Source organism: Triturus cristatus, unplaced genomic scaffold (genome assembly GCF_964204655.1).
Source record: "Triturus cristatus unplaced genomic scaffold, aTriCri1.1 SCAFFOLD_289, whole genome shotgun sequence".
NCBI classification, from domain to species: domain Eukaryota; kingdom Metazoa; phylum Chordata; class Amphibia; order Caudata; family Salamandridae; genus Triturus; species Triturus cristatus.
This window is the reverse complement of record NW_028188257.1, coordinates 444,302-465,449: the sequence shown is the minus strand read 5'-3', so window position 1 is coordinate 465,449 and position 21,148 is coordinate 444,302. Positions and strand designations below refer to the sequence as shown.

Sequence of the window (21,148 nt, the reverse complement as noted above, 5' to 3'; positions counted from 1 at the left end):
AACTGCTGATCGAATCGCGTTCACCGTGCAGTAAGCCAGGCCCTCGGTCGCCAGATTGGCCAGAAAATTTAAGACGTGAACAACATCCCCGACCACGGGATCCAGGTCCCTTCGAACACACCAACGAACCCATCGAAACCAGGCGGACCTGTAACGTTTCGTGGTACTGTCAGCCCAGGCCTTAGACAAGAGCGTCGCAGCCAATCTCGAAAGGCCTGGCAGCGCACAGCGTTGCCAGAAAGGTGCCATGCCATGAGACGGAGTCGCCCCTGAGTGACCAGATGGTGCGACATCCCGTCCGGATTCCGAAGCAGATGAGGATACAGGGGGAGTAAGATTGGAAAATCCCAAGAAAGTTCCAGAAGAACCGGAAACTAGACTTGAGACCTCCAGCACGGTGTCACCATGGTTACTTCCGCCCTTTGACGGCGAATTTGGGCCGCCGACCGAGTGATCATTGAAAACGGGGGAAACGCGTAACCGTTCTCCTCCGACCAAGTCTGAAGGAAAGCGTCCGTGGCTGCCGCCAGCGGATCCGGCCTCCAGCTGAAGTAACAAGGAATCTAATTGTCCAACCGGTTGGCAGAGAGATCCACTGAGAAGGGACCCCACAACGACTGGAGCCACTGGAAGATCGGTGGATCCAATTTCCATAGACTGGAATCGAACAGGTACCGAGAATGCCAATCCGCTACCTGATTTGTCCGGCCCGGGAGATATTCTGCCGTGACCGAAATATGGTGATCGAGACAGAAACTCAAAAAATCTTTTGCCAAATTCGCTAAAGCCCGGGACCGGGGGGCCCCCCAAGCGATTGACGTAACAAACAGCTGAGACGTTGTCCATTTTCAGAAGAACACAGGACTGCACTCTGTCCTTGGTCCAACACCAAACTGCGAAGGACCCTGCCAAAAGTTCCAGACAGTTGATGTGGAGACTCTGTTCGTCGACAGACCACAACCCGCCGATGGAAAAACCCCCGCACCTGGCGCCCCAGCCCGTTCTGCTGGCATCGGATTCTATGATCAGGTCCGGGACTGACCAGAAGATTGCCCGACCGTTCCAGGCCTCCATGTGAGACAACCACCACGCAATTTCCTCCTTGGCCTCCTCCGAGAGGGGAATGATGTGGTCGTAAGACTTTCCTTTCCTTAAATGGAAAGCTTTGAGGCGTTGCAATGCTCGATAGTGCAGGGGCCCCGGAAAGATTGCCTGACTGGACGACGAAAGAAGGCCCACAAGCCGTGCCAACTTCCGCAAGGAGATGTGAGGCTTGGAGATCGTCTGACGCAACTCGTGACAAATGTTTTCCATTTTCCGTGACGGAAGGCTCAAAGTTGCTTGCACGGAATCTATCACGAAACCCAGAAACGTTACCTTCTGGGAAGGCTGGAGAACAGACTTGTTTTCGTTTATTACAAAGCCCAAGTTCTGCAAAAGAGACACCGCCAATTGGAGCTGTGAAACGGGGTTCGCGGACATTGAGCCATCAACAGCATATCGTCCAAGTAAACGATCATGCGAATCCATTGGGCCCAGAGAACTTCCACCGCTGGATGGAGGACCTTGGTGAAACACCATGGTGCGGAAGACAGACCGAACGGAAGGGCGGTGAATTTATATACCTGCCCCCTCCAACAGAATTGTAGGAACCTACGATGTAGAGGATGGAAGGGAATTACCAAATAGGCATCCTTTATGTTGAGGCGTACCATCCAATCGGCTGGCAGGAGGACGTCCCGTAGAAGATGGATACCCTCCATCTTGAAATGCCGGTAAACCACCCAGCCGTTGAATTCTCTGAGGTTGATGACCGGCCGCTGCCTGCCATCGGTCTTGTCGACCAAAAAAATATTGCTAAGAAAACCACAGGGATGGAGTGTTGATCGACAAACAGCCCCTTTGTCGAGCAACGCTGAGAGCGCTTCGATCAACTGAGCATCTTGGGCGCTGAAAGAGATCCGGTGAGGCGGAGCCTCCTGCAGGGGTTCCCCCTGAAAGTCTATGTGAAACCCGCGAATGGTTTGAAGAACCCAAGCCTCTGAAGTTATTTCCGCCCAAGCATCCCGAAACCATGCCAACCGACCCCCAATGCGGATCTGATCCGCTGGAAGCACACTTACCGGAGGGAGTGGCCCCAGAGTTGGACCTGAAGTTTCCACGTCCGCGGAAGCGTTGCCCTCTTGTGGGGTAGAAGTTATTGAAGTTTGCCGAGGTGGTATACTGAACACGAGTGGAGCCTTGCCCCCTACCGGAGTTCTGTTGGTTGCCTCGGCTGGAAGAGCGGCCCCTACGTCTCCCGGCCCCGCGGAAAACCCACTGGTTGAAAACCCGCTTAATACTGGTCTGTGCCTTATCTAGTGACGTGAAGGTTGCCACAAACTTCCCCAGTTCTTTAACAAAGGGGTCTCCAAAGAGGCCACCTTGTGCCACAGCACCAGCCTCCGAGGATGCCAGGTCCCCAAGTTTTGGGTCTAGTTTTATCTGAAGCGATCGGCGGCGCACGGTAGATAGAGCACAATTAGCATTGCCTAAGAAAACGATGGCACGCTGGGCCCAATTCGAAAGAACTTACGGGGAAATGGCCGATCCTGAGACTTTCGCCTCCTCAGCCATGTCCAGTATTCTGGTCATGGGGCCCATGGCGTCCAACAACTTATCTTGGCAGGAACGCCAAGACCGGTCGATGCCTTTCCGCGGGTCCTTGACAAATTTAGCCAAAAACGTAGCCATCTTGGGATCAAGCTCCGGCATAAATGCGATTTTATTTTCTAACGAGGGTCTGGGGCATTCCGCCCGAAGACAACCCCGAGCCTCCTTTTCTAGTGCTTCCGGAGCCTACTGGCCACAAACCTGGCCACCTTAGCCCCAGGAACCCAAGCCGCCGAACGGGGATGCATAATCTCATCCGGGTTAAGCATGTCTGCGTCCTCTGGGTTCGCAGACGCGGAGGTGGAAGAGGTGGCTGACGGGAGCCAAGGCCGTTAAGACCCCGCTTCGTCATCAGTATCCCCTAAAGTACCATCGCCGTCCGTCGCAGGCGAGGGTGGTTCTATAGGTTCCTGCGGGACATCCACCGGTAAAGTCGGGGGAACGGAAGGTCCCGCCGAATCCCCAAAAGGGGACTTGAGGCGCTCAAAAGCAGCCACATCTTCACCCTCAAAGCACTGTCTCTTAGGAGGTGGAGGTTTCTCCCCGGACTGTTTGAGAGGCTCAGCTGGGGGTTCAGAACGCTGCGCCGCTAATTTTGCACACTCCTGGGATAGGCGTTGTTCCATGGGACCCACCACCTCGTTGACTACTCTATAAATGGAGGTGTCCACCGCCTCAAAAAAATCATCATCCCAAGGGGAAAAACCCTGGACCTCCTCTTCATAATAATCAGCCTGATCAGCCATGACACTAATAACCTCCAGACACACACTGCAAGAACAAACAACCCAAGGTGATCCTCTCTCCTTAACACTAAGGAAATTACAAAATAGAGGGACGAGCCCTCCAATAGTTTTAGAGGCAGGCTGTTACTTGCAAAGATTATGGGCAACCAAGTGGTGGCAATAGGCGCAGCACAAAACCCCCTACGCGCGTGGCCCCTCAAGAGTTGACCGGGCCTGCTGCCTCCCTCGCGCGTACCGCAAGATGCGTGAGGTTTAGGAGGGCGCGTTTGCGTGCCGAAATCAAAGCGGGTCTTCGTGCAAATGCAACGCTCAGATGAGCGTGTCAGTTTCCAAGGCCAATACGGACCCCCGCCGGGGCGTTTAGAATGGTATGCGGGATAAATACAACCCAGGACGGGCATCAAGGTGAGGCAGCCGGGACAAGGCAACCGCTCGTAGCTCTCGCAGCGCAACTCCTCCGTGAAGAGCGCCGCTGCGAGAGCAACGAGAGGGCTGAGTCCCTCTAGCGGGCAATACAAGCACCGCAAGGGGCCGAAACCGCTTAAGGAGCGAAGGAAAGCGCTCCCGCGGTGAAACAAAGGAATCTGCAAAGAAAAATGCAAATCACACAAAGAATAGGAAACGCATGTGAAAAGCCCACACAAAAAATACCAAAAGCCACTGATAACAAAGAGAATATATAGGAGCACTTAACTGGCTGCGAAGCAGCGCAGAAAGAGGAAGAGAGGAGACAGACAGGGGACTATGAGGACCTGTTATCGAAATGGTGGAAGGACTATGGACTTATGTATCTCCCGGGTTGTAGGGAGTTGGAGTTTTTATTTCTGGTTCATGACAATGGCTTTATCTCTGGCTGCTGGATGTTTTGTTATAATAAAGCGAAGAGAGAATGTAGCATAATCCGAAGCCTCCGGTCCTGCCATAGAATCACTATGTTGTATAACTCCTTGAGACCAGCCAAGCTATCCCTCTTAGCACCACTCAGAGAATACTGGGATGCGGCACTATCAACCACACTTACTGACAAATAGTGGGCGCAGTCCATAGGGTTCCCTAAAATAATTTCTACAAATGACAGAATTAAATATTCTCAATTTAATTACCTCCACCCCACATACCTTGCTCCAAACAGGCTGGCACAAATGTACAAGAACTCCCCAGATATATGCCCCTGCTGCTACGACCCCAAAGCCAAGTTTATACATGTGGTGTGGGAATGCCCTCAGGTAACAGCATATTGGAATGAGGTGGCCACTACACTCTCCGAGGCCACAGCTACAACGATTGTAGCATATGGTCTTCACTTTCTGCTGGGCATAACCAAGCACAACATGGCGTAAAACCATCAACACATTTCTAGACCTACCACTAGGTCGAGCCAAATGCAGGCTGGCTATGTGCCAGAAGTCGAACTCAGCACCACAAATACACCCATAGATTACCAACCTCCGCGGGGCACTAGTGGTGGAAAATGAGTTGGTACACAGCAATACTTTCAACTACCCCACTGTTACCAAAACTGCCAGACTGGCAAACGTATCTAACACTAATAGAATCAAAACTGCACCGGGCTCCATCCGAACCAGGGTCTAAATAGAATCAATTCAACATCCAATAGTAGTTGACCCCCCCCCCCTCCTTCTGATGATTGCATTCTTCACCTCCCCCTTACCAACCTCCCCCATAACCAGGACGAATGCATAGCACAGTCATATCTTTGAGGAAAAAGGAGGGTCTTCAGGAAAACTCTAAAGACCCTCCTTTTTCCTCAATCATAACCCCCTCCCCGGCTGAAACCAATGGAGTCTCGGGTTTAGCGCTGGGATGCTCTAGGGTTACTATGCGCTCTACAAAACCTTTAAATAAATAAATAAATCTGTACATCCATGCGGTCAGGCATCACCTAATTCCCCCCGCAAGCAAACATAATTAGTCCGGAACCCACAATCTACAAATTGTTAAAATACACTAAAATAAATATGATATCACGAATAGCCTCATCGGTCCATCAAGACGCTTCATCTGGTACATGACAGAAGTGTTAAAATGTATGATAATAGTGTTATAAGGAACTACAGTCATCCGTAGGGACATCGCTAACAGCTTTATATCAGTGTCAAGTGCAGTAGTTGTTACATTGTAATATAGGGTCATAAAATAATATGTATAATACCCATTGTCCTTGAGGCTGAGTAAACTAAAGTCAATATCAATAAACATTATTTAAAATTAAAAAATAAAAACTTAAAAATTGTCCACCTCACTTACTGAGTGCAAACCCGAGCAAACAGGTGGATGGGGAGCATGCGCCATTATATTCAAATAATTTATCCTTAAAATCACTGAATATAGCATTTTAGCAAGAATTCCACGTCAAACAATGAAGAAAATGTCAAAATACGTGAATTTTAGAAAAATCCAAAGGTTGAGAATGGCATTTTTTATTGACTTTCCCAGGAAGACAGCACTTCAACGAAGGTGAACAATCCCTAAATTAACTCTTGGTGGCAAGTAAATTCTTCAATGAAGACTTTAAGGTACTCTTTGCCAGTGACCTTTTCATCTCAATTAAAGGATAGCGTTTAATGAAGGTGTAAATGCTTTAATCATCTCGTCAACACCAGCATTTTTCGCCTTTGGTCTCAAACATGTTATTCCTAAGAGATCTTGGGAACTGATATCTTACTTACTTGTCTCTGAGAACCACTCCTTCAACGCAAGCCCCAAACAAGACCACATTACTCAGATCTGCAGCATCAGATGATCAAGGAAAAATCATTGGATACGAGCATAGTTTACAGCTGGTCAGAAACCCCCACCTCTATACCCACCCACCACAAACAAATTAAATGGAATGCACATACTTCCAGGGAAGAACGCAGTATCTCTGAATGACAGGAATTTTTTCCCACTACAAATGATATCTCTCCACTGGATACTGAAAGGCCAAGAAGATTCACACACTTTACAAAGTTTCCATTATAGGTAAGGCTCCCTGTTGAACAAGTTACTTACCTTCGGTAACGATATATCTGTAAGAAACCTAGGTTAGTTATAGATTCCTTACCTTGGAATTACCCCCAGGCGTCGGACTGCATCCAGAAGGTTTTGTGTCAGGAGTACCCCTGCGCGTCGGAAGGTGGCGTTGGTGGACTCTGCGTTCGTCGTTGGCGTTGTGGTCCCTGAGATGACGTTGCGGTAGCTACTTAGACGCCGCCCTTGTGTGCTGAAGTCAGTTCTGTACACGACTTTCCACACCAGAAGCGCAGAGCCATGTAAGACACTGACCACTGGTGTACAAAACTAGGGCCCTGAAAGGAAGTCCTTAACCCTAGAAGTAAGTTCACAGAAAGGGTAGGATGGGTGGGGCGATAAGGAATCTATAACTAACCTATGTTTCTTACAGATGTATCGTTTCTGAAGGTAAGTAACTTGTTTATCTGAAAGAAACAGTAAGTTATAGATTCCTTACCTTAGAATGGATACCCCAGCAATACCAACCCCGGAGGTGGGTCTGCAAACTAAGTTTACACCAGAAAGTCTTGGAGAACAGAACAACTAAAGAAGCAGTCTCTCTGGACTTGGCAGTCCAGGCAGTAGTGTTTGGTGAACATGTGCAGTGATGCCCACGTAGCTGCCTGACAGATGCCATGATGGGGGACTCCCCGTCCCAAAACAGTGGTACCTGCCGTCCCCCTGGTGGAATGGGCATGCAGTCCCACCGGAGGCTCCTTCTTTGCCAAAGAATAGCAAGCTTTGATGCACAGAACCACCCACCTGGAGATGGTCCATTCATGCATGGCCCGACCCTTCTTATCGCCAACGTAAACAACAAAAGCTAGTCGTCCACCCGGAATTATTTTGTGCGATCTGTAGGAGAGTAGGGTCTGCTTTCTATGTTCACCCCCACTTTTTGCTTTTGCTTCACTGGTTTTCGACTGCTAATCAGACCCACAGCCCAGCTGTTCTCTCTCTAAATTCATACTATGTACTTTAGGTGCATAACCCAATTGGTAAGGATCACCATTTAGGGCCCTGTACAGTGTACCTTAGGTACCCAGGGCATAGGTGTACCCTAGGCCTACCAGGGGCTGCAGCATGTATTATGCCACCCATGGCTGGCCTTCCATTATGACACAACTGGCTGATCACTCAGCTGGGGCAAGGTCGTGTAATCACCCCTTGCTTAGGTGTAGTATTCCTATACCTACCTTATATATAGACACATGGGTAACCTATCAGTCACTCCTATGGCAGGCCTTAACAATCCTGAAGGCAGAGTGCTTGGTAACATGTGAGATGGTGCTCTAGCATGAGCTGAGTCTGTCTGCTGCTTTCGGAACCATGTCCTTATAGCTGTTCTATGATATCGCCTACCATATACTCTTAAAGTGCCTTATAATCCTCACGGTTATGGTAACTATGGTTTGGCTTTATCAAAACATGTCGTGTAAGGTGTCTGACACTTTGGAATACTACCCCCACACCATTTCTGGCGATGAGGATGGTATTTCTCCCTTCTAGAGGGAGAAGACATGTTGAAGACCTACTACCCGGTTAAAGTTAACCAGAGCCCCAGCATTGGTTCCTGAGATCCAAGATAGGACGCATGCCTTTGTCCTTCTTGGGCACCAAAAAGTAGTGGGAATGGCAACCACGACCTACTTCTAGGACAGGAACTCGCTCGATGGCCGCCTTGGCCATGAGTGCCGAAACTTCCTGTTTGAGAAGGGCCAGATGATCCTCCGACATGCAATGGTACTGAGGTGGCATGGCTGGAGGGGTAGTCTCAAAGGGGAGGGAGTAGCCCCTTCAGACTATTTGCAAAACCCACCTGTCCGACACCAAGGTCTGGTGAGGAATCCAGACCACTGGCTTCCCCCAGTTCTTCTCTCCAGTCCGGTTCATAACCTAACTGGTCAGTTAAAAGGTCTCCAGACCCCTCCCAGTCCTCCTCACCCTCCTATGGCTGCCAATCTGGTCTCAAAGGGTAGAACAGGGGCACAAAAAGTGCCAAGGGCGGAGTCGCCGGCGTCGAAGGCCCAGGGCCTCCAGCCGAGTCCGCGGGGCCTGAAGGCACGCCGGCGGAGTCCGGCTGCCCAAAGATGGCATGCGTCTCTTCGTAAAACTGACGAAGCTGGGCAGGGTTCGCACCTGTCGGAAAGGGGGGGAACCCGGAGTCGACCTTTTGGGCTCTGCACACGGAGCCGCGGGAGGGGCACCACCCGCATCCCTCGTCGCGTCGCCCGACAGATGGGGAGAAGTTTAAGAGCGAAGATGCTTCTTCGACTTCTTCTTGTGCTTCAACTTATCTGACCCTGAGTGCGAAGACTTGGAAGAAGAATGATGGTGGCTCCATGACCGGTCCCTCAACCTCCTATGTGATCGGGACCTCGAGCGGCCTGGAGCCGACTGCCGGGCCTCAAACAGCTTTCGGGAAAGGTCCCACAAAGACTTCGGGTTCATGGTCTGGCAGTCGGAGCACGACTTGGGGTCGCGCTCCAGGCAGAAGAGGCACAAGCGGTGCGGATCCGTCACCGACATCCGTCACCAACCCTTGTGCACCAGGAGTCGATGGACTCAAAAATCGATGTCGACAAACATCGAGAAAAAGTCAGTCAAAAAGTGACTGGGGGTACGGCTCTCTCCGGATCTGCGCATGCTGGTGTGGTAAAAGGAAGAACTGACGTCAGCGCGTGAAGGCGGCGTCTATGTAGCTACAGTGACGTCATCCCGGTGACCACGACGCCAACAACGAACGCGGAGTCGACCAACGCCTTCTTCCATCGCGCAGGGGTACTGCTGATGAAAAGTTTTCCGGATCCAGTCTTATGCCTGGAGGTAATTCTACGGTAAGGAATCTATAACTGTTTCTTTCAGATTTCCGTTTTTATTGATTTTTACAGACAAAAAATAATTTATTTTCCTTGAATGTATTTATTTTTAAATGTGGATTAAACTGGAACTTGGGTTGCTTTTTTAATGATTCTAAATACTCTCTGCCATGACTGCCAGGCCAATAACTGTGTGGATTGATAGGTAAGGGGGGTTAAAAAAGAAAGGAATTTTAGCAAAGAGGCTTAAACAGTAGAAGATATGCACATGGTTGATACTAAAATGTGCATATTTTCATATAAGTAGACTGAATTATCTTCTGCGGGTGTTCAGATCACTGAAACTTGGCAGACATTAAAGCATGAGTGCATATTTATCAAATAAATGTGGAAATATACCAGTTTAATCTTTAATCTTCATTTGTTCACAAAATCCAAAATAAATATGGATAAAAACAAAAAATAAATATGGAGAAATCTAGATGGAAATGTAAAAAAAAAAAAATAAGAAAAATACTATATAACTGGGAGCCCTAATTATAGGCAGTGGCAAGGATCATTCTAGAGCAGAAGGTTTAAGCATCTCTTCGTTAACGAGGAATTTTGCCATAATCTTCTGAGCTCCTCATAGGAGCAAATGGATACCCGGAAAAAAGATCCGAACATCCCCCATAGGAAACCTAACTGGGGAAACATAATACTTCTAGCTTGTGTTCTCCTAAGCAAAAAAAAACATTCAGAACGAGATTGTGACTCCATTTTTGTCAACGGGATGACCTCGGATTATTTCTCGTTACACAGGGGAGTGCGACAAGGCTGTCCTCTATCCCCCCTACTTTTTGTTTTAGCCTTGGAACCCTTTCGTACTAAAATTCGTCTAGACAACAGTATTTCTGGTTTTAAATTTGGTTCGCGTCAAGTTAAACTCTCGGTCTATGCTGATGATATTCTTTTTTACTGCTCTGATCCTGTTTCCTCTATTCCCTCTTTTCTCCAGCAGGTGTCTTCCTTCTCCGCGGTCTCTGGTTATCGCCTAAATGCTGATAAGTGCGAGATTCTACCTTTAAACCCTATTTGTCAAAAGCATCTTTTTTCCCCAAACGAGTTTCTCCTGGCAACCATCTAGGATCAAATATCTGGGTGTTTGGTTCGCTCCTCTCTTGTCTGATACACTCAAATTTAACTTTGATTATGTCTTCAAGAAAATGGACACGGCTATTCAACGCTGGAACCCGCTCTTTCTGTCTTGGTGGGGTCGGCTCAATTCTATAAAAATTATGTTATCCCCTCTTCTTCTTTATACCATTTCCATGCTGCCAGTACACATTCCAGTTTCCTTCTTTAAACGGATTGATTCCTTGTTGCTGAAATTCTTATGGAATGGCAAGAGGTCTCGGATAGCTTTGGCTTCATTGCGCAAGGATAAGGCTCAGTCTGGTGTGCGCTTTCCGAATTTCAGAGAATATCATCGAGCTTTCTCTTTGAAACAATCGACCCGTTGGTTCTCTTCTGATCTTCCGCACTATCCGCCCGTCTGGTTAAGTATGGAATCTTCCTTTCTATCCCCCTTTACCTTTCGCGAGTTCTTATCCTTCACGTCTTCTTTAGTTCGCTTTCGTACGCCTGTTATTTCTCATTGCCGCACTCTCCTTCTCCCTTACATAATATCATCTTATCCCTCCCTCCTTTCCATTCACGAACAACCGATATGGCACAACTCTCTTTTCAAAATTCGTAATCGCACCATCTTTTGGAAGACATGGCATTCTCGAGGATTGTGTTGGATCTCTCAATTAATTTCCCAAGATACCCCTCTCTCATTCCAGGAACTTCAATCCTCTTTCTCACTGCCCTCTTCTGCTCGTTCACAATACAATGCCCTTCTCCCAGTCCTGATCTTATATCTTCGCTCTTTGGCGCCATCTACCGATATTCCTTTGGACCGCAAAGCTACTTCTTTATTATTGGAGATGTCTCCCTCAGCCTCTGCTATTTATAACTCTTTCCGGTACTCCACTGACAGACTAAAATCTAAAATCGAGAATGCATGGGAATTGGATCTTTCTCAGGGTTGGCCAATACCTTTTTGGGACAAAATATGGGCTAAGCTTCATAAAGCCTCTAGAGCTGCTAATACTACCCAAACCTTATATTTCATTTATAACAGAACTTTATGTACTCCACAAGCTTTATCCCGTTTTTCACCTGACACATCCCCTATTTGTTGGTCCTGTTCCTGTCCCGTCGCAGATCTCAAACACATGTTGTTTGAATGCCCTCCTATCTCCAAGTTCTGGCACCTAGTATGGACGCAAATACAAAAGATATTTCAACTTCAAATTCCCTTTTCCCCTTCGCAAGTTTTTCTAGGTTCCCTATCACCGACACTCCCACAATCTCCTTCCCATTATCTACTACTTGACCTTCTAGTTGCTGTGGCTTTCCATACCATTACTTCTAATTGGAAACAGGCTGCAAATGTCTCCTACCAATCTTGGTGGAATGCAGTTTGCTTCCATCATCGCTTAGATACTAATTACGTATCTCCCATTTCCCTGGCAATTAAACGCGACCTGATTTGGCTCCCTTTGGTATCCTATCTCTCCTCCTTTGCTCCAGTGCACGCCTCTCCAGATCCTAACACAGTTGAGGTGCGTAAGCCACCATGATTTTCTTCTTTCTTTAATGCCTTTTTTGTTATGATATCACGTTCTACTATACTATATGGTATTTTTCATTCCTATACGTAGGCTCTGTTCATGTAAGCTTCATGCTTGTTATAATTGCTTTTAATGAGAGTTTCTATTGAATTGCTTATTTTTTGTATATGTTTATCATGATGATTATACCCCGTTCCCCTCCTTCTCCTTCCCTTCTTTATTTCTTCAATAAACTCAAACTTAAAAAAAAAAAAAGAACGAGATTGTGACAGCCTTTTATTCTTTAAAATTGGTCACTTAAATGTTATACTGTTTCTGGTGCCTGCCTCTGGATTCTCATGTCAATGCAAAAAAGTGGAATAGTAGTTTCATAGTTACTCACATCCAAACATACTTCTAGAACACATCAATAATAGATTCACATTCTATTAATCTATCTCAGAACACATGCAGACAATACGTTTAGCCTTTCACTCCCTTTGCAGGCAGTGATTTGTTTGGGGGTCTTAATTATATTAAATTTCACCTAATGTTGCCTTGTGATCAGGAATACAACAGAGAACATCATTTTAGAAAAATGAGGCTTAGGAATGCTGAAAAACAGTTGTTAGCTACTGTTGACATACCTTTGTTTAAAGATTTAAATATTGTAAATGGAAGTGATTATCAAAAGGGAACAGAAGATGCAGTGGGGGGGGCAAAGGGGGAATTTTTGAGAACTCACGGATGAGACCTTATTATTAGTGCTACACAATAATGTTTACAGAAAGCTTGAAAATATGTGTTTGTGTTGGACTTCAAAATTATAGCGCCCTGGCCATTTTCCAAGATGCTTGAAAAAAAATTGATTGGTAGTTAGGTACATAATCATAGTACGAATTGTGAAATAGTTTTTCTCTAAAATGATCCACCCTTGTAAATTGACATTTATACCAACATTTTACACAATGTTTGTCATCTTGGGTGGCTTTTACTATCCTTTTCACATCTTTTACTTTGCAACAGTGCTTTTATATGTTTTTTGCTATTATTTTTTGTTGTGTTAGATTAATGTTGGGCCTTTCTCCCTTCACTGTCCATATTTTTGCATTTATAGTTCTGGTGTGTATCATCCCACCTCCCCTTCTGCCCTGGTGTAGTTAAGCTAAGAGAACACTGTTTAGCATTTGTCCGATAAATTGTCAGGAACAAAGACGGGAAAAATACATTGATGATTAATGATTTCAATTTTTTTACAATTTTCCCTGCTAATCTATCTCTTTACTAAGAAAAGTGTTTTAGGACTGATAATCAGTATAGCAACAATCCTTTAGGAAGAAAGGGTATTGTACTCCAATAACAGAGCTACTAGTTCAGCTTATGAGGTTCACAAGTTGTTTCTAGAGCATTTGTAGATATTCGCTTGCTCTTATCCCAGGTGCAGAGGTCTCAAATACGAAAGCTGCGATATTTGGAGAGTGAATGTTTCTGCAATTTTCTGGTTTGATATGTGTTCTATTTCACTAATTCAATTTTCAAACGCAATGTTGGGATAAACACGTCAGAGTTGTGAAGACAGTGGCCCTGAGCCAAAGCCCCCATTAATCTTGTCAAAACTATAACCAGCAATCCAGATGATGTGGTTCACTTGAGAAATGAGAAAACTTTCCTGAGGTCGTGTAAGAAATCTTTCATCACTTGAATTGTGGAAACAACCTATACTTTTATTGATGGAAACTTGACAGGCACATAATGTGTCCAACAGCTTCTCTAGACACGAAAATGCAGAACTTCTTTAACTTAAAGGCTTAGAATAGTATTGTGAAAAAAATATGTATGTGTAACTGCATAACGCAAACCTAGGCAAAAAGGCAGCGGAGCAATGTTCAGGGTCAAAAGCTAGCTCAGTCAACGAGTGAGAGGACAGCTTGTTAGTTATTACTGTGTGAGTTAGGATCCAGGTAGGTACTGGACATTCAGGTCTGAATGAGGTGCAGACAAAGTTTGAGATGTTGGATGTCTGGGGCAAAGGAGAGTTTCTGTAGGAGCAGTATGTCATGGGCATACTGGTGAATGCCGATGTTGTCTGCTAATAGAGCTCAAAGGAATTCAAACAGGTTGAAGATGACAGGAGACAGTATGGAACTCTGTCGGACTCTGCAGGTAACAATAATCTTCTGGGACCTGGAGGTGCCTATGTGAACAAACCGTTTTCTACTAGAAAGTTAGGAGGAGCACCAGTGATGAACATTGCCTTTGAATCTCATTCAAAACTCCAGGGTGTGGTTGAGGTTTGTATGAACAGCTTAGTTGATGGCAGGTGAGCGGTCTAGCAGTATCGGGAGGCAGGGGCCTCTTTATCTGTTTGGAGGGTGTCGTCTGTGATTTGTACATTAGCAGTCTCCATGCAGCAGCAAGACTTGTATGTTAGCTGTCTCTGTGCAGCAGCATGATCTGAAGCCAGGCTGATAGTCATGTAGGAGATGGTTAGCACTGATGTGACAAGGGAGTTGAACATAAACTGCTTTTTCCGTGATCTTGCTAATGACGAGTGAGCGAGTGATGGGCTGGTGGTTGGAGAGGTCATCAGGGTCTAATGTAGATTTCTTTAGGATTGGGTGGATCTGACCTGTCTTGAGAGCTATTGAAAAGATGCCCTGAATGAGGGCGGCATTGATAATGGTGAGTGGGGGTGAGAGCGCTTCCCCAGAGCGACATCATCTTCATAGGTAAAGGCTTTGAGGGAGCTGGGTATGTCAGCAAGATTTGTGAGAGACAGGGCTTTGAAGGTCACCATTGTTAAATTGTAAACTAGGGAGTGGATGTTAGAGGAGAAGACTTGGTTTTGTCAATGTTCTGTTGGATGCTCCTTATTTTTCACTGAAGAAGAGATTGATGGCATTGATCTTGTCTGTAGAGTGTGGAATAGGTGGGTCAGGCAGGGGATTAATGCAGTGATTAATTATCTTGAAACCTTTTCTGCTTCAGTTAGTGTATTCTGTAGTTTCAGGGCGTGTGGTAATTAGTATGATACGTACAAGGTTGGGTCTGTGTGTTATGGGGATAACATGTGGCTGCTGGTTGAGGCACATGCTTATATCTCACCATTTAAATTTCTGTGAAAAAGGGTCTCTGGGCTAAGGCCATTCCTAGCACTAACAATGCCCTTTAATGGGAATGTCATGGGGATGTCATGGTGATGGGACACCCTGAAAGGTTGGCTGAAGTAGGGAGAAGGCAAGAAGTGATGAGCAGATGGATTATGTGAAATCAAGTCCCCTTGCCCGACTTCTTTTAATGATGGTTTTGGCAGGAATCCGAAGAAGTGGTTTCCTGCACCTATGGATGGATCATTTCCCTTTTTCAAAATGTCCATTTCCAGGTAATTTAGAGAGAGTCAGAAATCTGCAATCCACGAAGTCAAGATCTAAGCAGTTAAAAGCAGTGACGGAAGGGTTTGATGAAAGATCTTGCATGCAATTCTGGTAAGGTAATCTGGCCTAAAAGGTAGCTGTTTACAAGAGCCTGGGATATGAGAAAGGAATCTGGGTAACACCAATGCTGTGGCTGGTCAGGAGATATCAGAATTATTCTTATTTGTGCTGATTTGGCATCAGAATCAAGTTGCAAATTAGAGAAATTGGCAGAAAAGGCAAAGAGATATTACCCTGACTGGTCAATGAACAGTGAATTGTTTCTGGATTTATGATATTGAATTTGGGGGAAAGGTTTAGGCATTTATTTTGTTTTTCTGGTGCTATTAAATTGATGTCCATTATTTTCCACAGAGTTATGGTCGGTTCCATAACATTTAAAGTTTAGGCCCATTCATGCTTATCCATGTTGTTGCTCTGTAGAGCTAAAGGTGAATTGCTAGGATGTTGAGATTCTGAGGAAGAAATCAGTTCCCGATTATCAATACGATAAGCAGCCAAAAATGGCCGAAAGGAGCAAATGCTTTGTCTCTCATCACTTTTACTACTCATTGCCAACATTTAACTGATTTGTTATTGATTATTTTAGCAAACCCTGCTGCTCCCCATTTGTCTAGGTCCAAAGAATAAGTTAACTAGGTGGGAATTAGAGTTGATTAATGCTTAACACCAAGCACTGGAACATGAGGGAATTTGGGAGATGAGTTTAGTTAGGGCTCTTAAAAGAACCCTTTCAAAAACCTCGCTATTTGAAACTCCAATTCGAAACGCCTATTCTGACACTTCCAATAACCAATCGACTCCCCTTGCTAAAAACCATTAGCTGTTGGCATATTCAGATGGTGGCTTTTAAAGAATAAGCAATGGCCAATAATAGCATGGAACAGACCGTATACAAATATCATTACAATTACTTGTTGCAACAAAATCTATTACTCGATATATTTAATCCACCAATCAATTAGGGGTTTGTAAAACGCGGCTACTCACCTGTGAAGGTCTCAAGGCACTGAGGGGGGAGGGGCTGCTGATCCATCTTGGGTGGGGGGTTCAGACGAAGAGCCAGGTCTTGAGGTCCTTCCTGAACTGGGTCAACGACCAGGATTGCCTGAGGTGGAGGGGCAGGGTGTTCCAGGTCTAGGTGGCGAGGTAGGAGAAGGATCTTCCTCCAGTTCTGGTCTTGTGGAATAGTGGGACAGAAGTCAGGACAAATTGGGTGGAGAGGAGTTATCTGGCAGGTGTGTGGAAAACAAGACAGTGGTTCAGATATTCTGGTCCTGCGTCGTGGAGGGCCTTGTAGATATGTGTGAGGAGCTTGAAGGTGATGCTCTTGTTGATGGGGAGCCAGTGGAGTTGTCAGAGGTGTCGGAGGTGTGTCATGTGGCTGTGGTGAGGGCTGCGGAGGACCAGTCTGGCTCTGACGTTTTGGATGTTCTGTAGTTTTTCTGAGCTGTTTCTGTGAGATGCCAAAGTAGAGTGCATTGCCATAGTCCAGTCTACTAGTGATGTGTGCGTGGGTGACCGTCTTTCTGAATACTGTGGGGAGCCATCTGAATGTCTTTTGAAGCAGACAGAGCGTGTGGAAGAAGGATGACGATTCTGCATTAACTTGGTGGTTCATTGAGAGTGAGGAGTCCAGTAGAATGCCAAGGTTGCATGCGTGGTCCGTAGGGGTGATAGAGATTCTAGTCCAGCGGGCTACAAGGAGTCAGCCCAGACTGAGGGGGTAGGTCCCAGGATGAGTACTTCGGTCTTGTCCGAGCTGATCTTCAGGCAGCCGTCTTGCATCCAGGTAGCAACTGCCTTCATTGCGTTGTGAAAGTTGATTCTGGCAGCTGTGGGTCCGTTGGTTAGGGAGATGATCAGCTGGGTGTCGTCAGCATAGGAGACGATGTTGAGTCCATGGCTTCTGATGATGGTTGTGAGGGGAGCCGTGTAGATGTTGAAGAGGGTGCGGCATAGGGAGGAGCCCCAGGGCACTCCGCAGCTGATCTCTATACGCTCTGAGAGAAACGGGGGTAGTTTGAGTCACTGTGTTCGGCCGGTCAGGAAGGAGTGGAGCCAGTCCAGTGCCTTGTTGCAAATGCCGGTGTAGTGAAGTCTTGTGGTGCGGTGGGAGAAGGCGGCCGAGAGGACCAGTAGGATGAGGGCTGTGGTATCGCCCAAGTCGAGGAGGGAGCAGATGTCATCGGTGGCAGTGAGGAGTGTGGTCTTGGTGCTGTGGTTGCTTCGGAAACCGGACTGGGAGGTGTCCAGATGTGGTTTTCTTTGATTAACTCGGAGAGTTGGGTGTTGATGGCATTCTAGAGGACTTTGGCTGGGAAGGAGAAGAGGAAGATGGGTCTAAAGTTCTTGAGGTCTGTTGGGTCAGCGGATGATTCCTTCAACAGGCGGTTGTTCTCAGCGTGTTTCCAGTCGTTGGGGAAGGTGGGGGATTTGATGGAGCAATTGATGGAGCAGCGAACCTGGGTGGGGGCGATGGAAGAGGCTGCTCTGTGGAAGATGTGGTACAACAAGGATCCGATGGGGCTCCTGACTGGATGCTCTTCATTGTCTTGAGTATGTCATCTGTGGTTAGTGGAGTCCAGTTGAGCACGATCTGTTGGAGTGCAGCGTGGTTGCATGCAGTGGTGATGGGTGTAGTGGGCGGGTCTTGGGTGTTGAAACCGTCATAGAGCTGCCTGATCTTCTGGTGGAAGAAAGGTGCTGAGTTTGTTGCAGATGTCTTGGGAGGGAGGGATGTCTAATCTCGATGTTGGGCCTGGCGAACTCCTTGATGATGGCAAAGAATTCTTTGCTGTTGTGTGCATTGGCATTTATCCTGTCTTGGAAAGCCGTTTGCTTTGAGGTTTTGAGGAGAAGGTGGTGTGCGTTGACGGCGGATTTGAAGGTTGCATGTGTTTCTTGGGTTTTGTTCCTCCATCTAGTCTCAAGTCATCAGCAGGTGCGTCTGGACTTGTGGAGGGCGGGAGTGAACCACCTGGCTTTTTTTGAAGTGTTGCTTGCCTGATGTTTTCTTTAGGGGTGCCAGAGTGTTGACGCAGTTGAAGATCTATCGGTGAAGAGCTGCTGTGTTAGCATCTGTTGATGTTGGCAGGTTGGCCATGCCGAGGAGGTCGAAAAGACGTTCTTCGGTGGCCTTGTTCCAGGTGCGACAGAGGGGTGGGGCAATGAGGGCAGTGGTGTACGATGGGCGTGGCGAAGGCCAGATGTATGTAGTGATGGTCGGTCCAAAGGAGTTCGGTGGTGTGGCTGTAGGTGATGTTCCCGCTAGCAGAAAAAACAGGATCGAGCATGTGTCCGGCTGTGTGGGTCGGTGCAGTCACTAGCTGCATGAGCCCAATATTGGCGAGGTTCTCCAGTAGGGAGGCCATTTTCTGGTGACCAGAGTTGTCTAGGTGAAAGTTGAGGTCTCCGTGTTGAATGTACTTAGTGGATGCGAGAGCCTGGGGTGAGATGAGGTCTATGATGGTGTCAAAGGATGGCGGACAGGGACTGGGTGTCTGTAGACGAGGAGGGAGGTTTTGGGGTTGGTCTGCATCTGTAAACGGAGGTGTTCCATGGTTGTCGTTGAGTCGTATGAGTCATTTGAGTGCGTGGCCAGTCAGAGGGTGTTCTTGTACACGATGGCGATGCCTCCTCCTGGTCGGTCAGCGCGGTCCTTGCGGGTGATTTCATAGCCGTCGGGGATGGTGATGGCAATGTCCGGTTCAGAACTGGGGTTGGTCCAGGTTTCTGTGAAAGAAGTCGATGTCGGGAGAGGCGGCATCAAGAAGGTCCCAGATTTCTGTGGTGTGTTTGTGGAGGGATTGCACGTTCAGGAGGATGCAGTAGAGCCGGTCGGGTGTGCTGTTGGTCGGCTGAACAGCGAGAAGAGTAGGTGTGTTGGCATGGGTGAAGGTGTGGTTGCAGTTCCGGCAGGAGAAGGGTCCATCTATCTCCTTCAGCGACGCTTGGTGGCAGGGTGCTTGCATCGTAGTGGTGAAGGATCTGAGAGCTAGGGTCCCTGGTACTGGGTGCGGTCCAGGCACAGCCAGCATGTCTTTGACACACCTGAGCACGCTTGCTGCACGGCTGCCATTAAGTGGTGATGCAGGGGAGCTGGGAGGTGCCAAAACATAGGAGCGGGAAGGGTCAGCTGGGCTGCGGTGATCACAGCGGCAGGGGCGACAGAGGAAGAAAAACAGGAAAGAAGGAAAGAAAGGCAATAGCGCAAAAGGCAGAGGCAGGAAAAAATAACGAGAGAGAAAAGCAGAAGGTGAGGCAGAAGGGCAGTCAAGCAGCAGAGCTGTTACGCTCTACCACTAGCCCACCATGGATAAGGCGTGGTGGAGGAGGGCCTCGAACTCCTGACCAGGTGTCAGCAGCCGCCACAGCAGCAGCTACCAGACGGAGCTGAGACGTGAAAGGAGCAAGTTCACCAAAAGGTTAGTGCACTATATTGGTTTATGTGTGCTATCCCTTTGTTAATCTTGAGAGGTGACCCCTTTTGTGGTTTGGTAATCTTAGACTTCACCGGATGTTAGTTTCAGAACCAAGGCCAGGCATTGCACCACTATGCCCAACCAGTCCAGGAATATGAGCACAGAAACAACTCCACTGATGTTGTGAAAGTTCTTAAAAGTGACAGATACCCTTATCTTCACAGGCCTGAGGATACTCCAGCAGCGGTGATTAAAAAAGACGTCATCAGCACAAAAGCCATCAAAGTATGAACGGATCACCTTGCAGGCTACACAGCAAGGGCCCACGGAGAGCCATGAGAATATCACCAGGCTGGGAGTTCAAAACAGGGCACAGGAGACGCAAGTAGCCCAACTGGGCACGGCTAAGAGAACAGGACCACCAAAAGGACATTTGAGAGGAGTCCTGGAAGAGATGAGCATGAATATTTTACCCCGTTTCCAGAGCATTAAAGGCTTCCTGCTGTGGATGGGCAAAGGCAAAAATAGGGGGGGGGGGGATCTGCAAACTGTCTGATCACATCAGTACAGAGTCCCTTTCAGATGACCCTTACTGCCTGCAGAAATATTCTGGGTTAAGGATTCCATTCGAAATGAAAAACTCCCACAGAAAGAAGTTGGCAACAATACAAAGCAGACAAATCTCCAAGCAGACATAGACAGGGGCAGTAGGGGGGCCCAATACTACATGGCCAAAATGGCAGACTATCCGATGCAATGAATACCCCCGGGGGTGCCTGTGCTACCGGTGAAAGTAGCACTAATGCAGCCGAAGCTCCCTTTCAAAGATAGAAGATGAAAGCTCATGTCATTGTTCACAAAGGGACCAGAAGCTCAATGCTCTCTGCCAACTGCTAACTGCTGCAATGCCACCATCGCGAGCTCGATGCAGCGTCTCCATTATGCCAAGCATCCCAACAATGAACTAGACCACACTTGCTATCATAGTTACATGAAATGTTCCATTTACAATTTCTTTCCTTTATTTCCAATTTGTGTTTTAAAACCTTTTCCTTGCTGCTATCGAACTAGGACAGCTGACATTTTCTACCTAGTGGAGAGGATAATCTATCGGACTCTAAAATGCTGAGAATATGAGAGTAAGGTTAGATATTCTACCTAACCTGCACATGGCGAGTGTTCCCTAAGCACTAGGAAGCGATGACAAATTAAATGAAAAGGCTGCAATGAGAAAACATATCAAAGGCTAACATACCAAACACCTCTTCATAGTGTCTACATGGTTTAAACAGCTCCTTGTTTAATGTGAATATCCCCCCTCAGTCTCAGTTTAAGATTTTGTAACAGCAAGCAGCAACATTTCCTTCTAACCTCCTGATTCGTAAAATATTGGCGACCTCAACAAAATGTAGGTGGAAA

At 47.0% G+C, this 21,148-nt stretch overlaps 1 protein-coding gene across 1 annotated transcript in view; it reads right to left on the bottom strand.

Annotated features, from left to right (window-relative positions):
- Nucleotides 1-21,148, bottom strand: part of LOC146769237 (solute carrier family 12 member 6-like) — a gene marked incomplete at its 3' end in the record, with an annotated part of 601,402 nt that overhangs the window by 278,610 nt on the left and 301,644 nt on the right. The window contains exon 11 of the mRNA XM_085640509.1: nucleotides 6,089-6,146. Coding sequence (XP_085496635.1) covers nucleotides 6,089-6,146 — 58 coding nt within the window. The remainder of the gene's footprint in view (nucleotides 1-6,088; nucleotides 6,147-21,148) is intronic.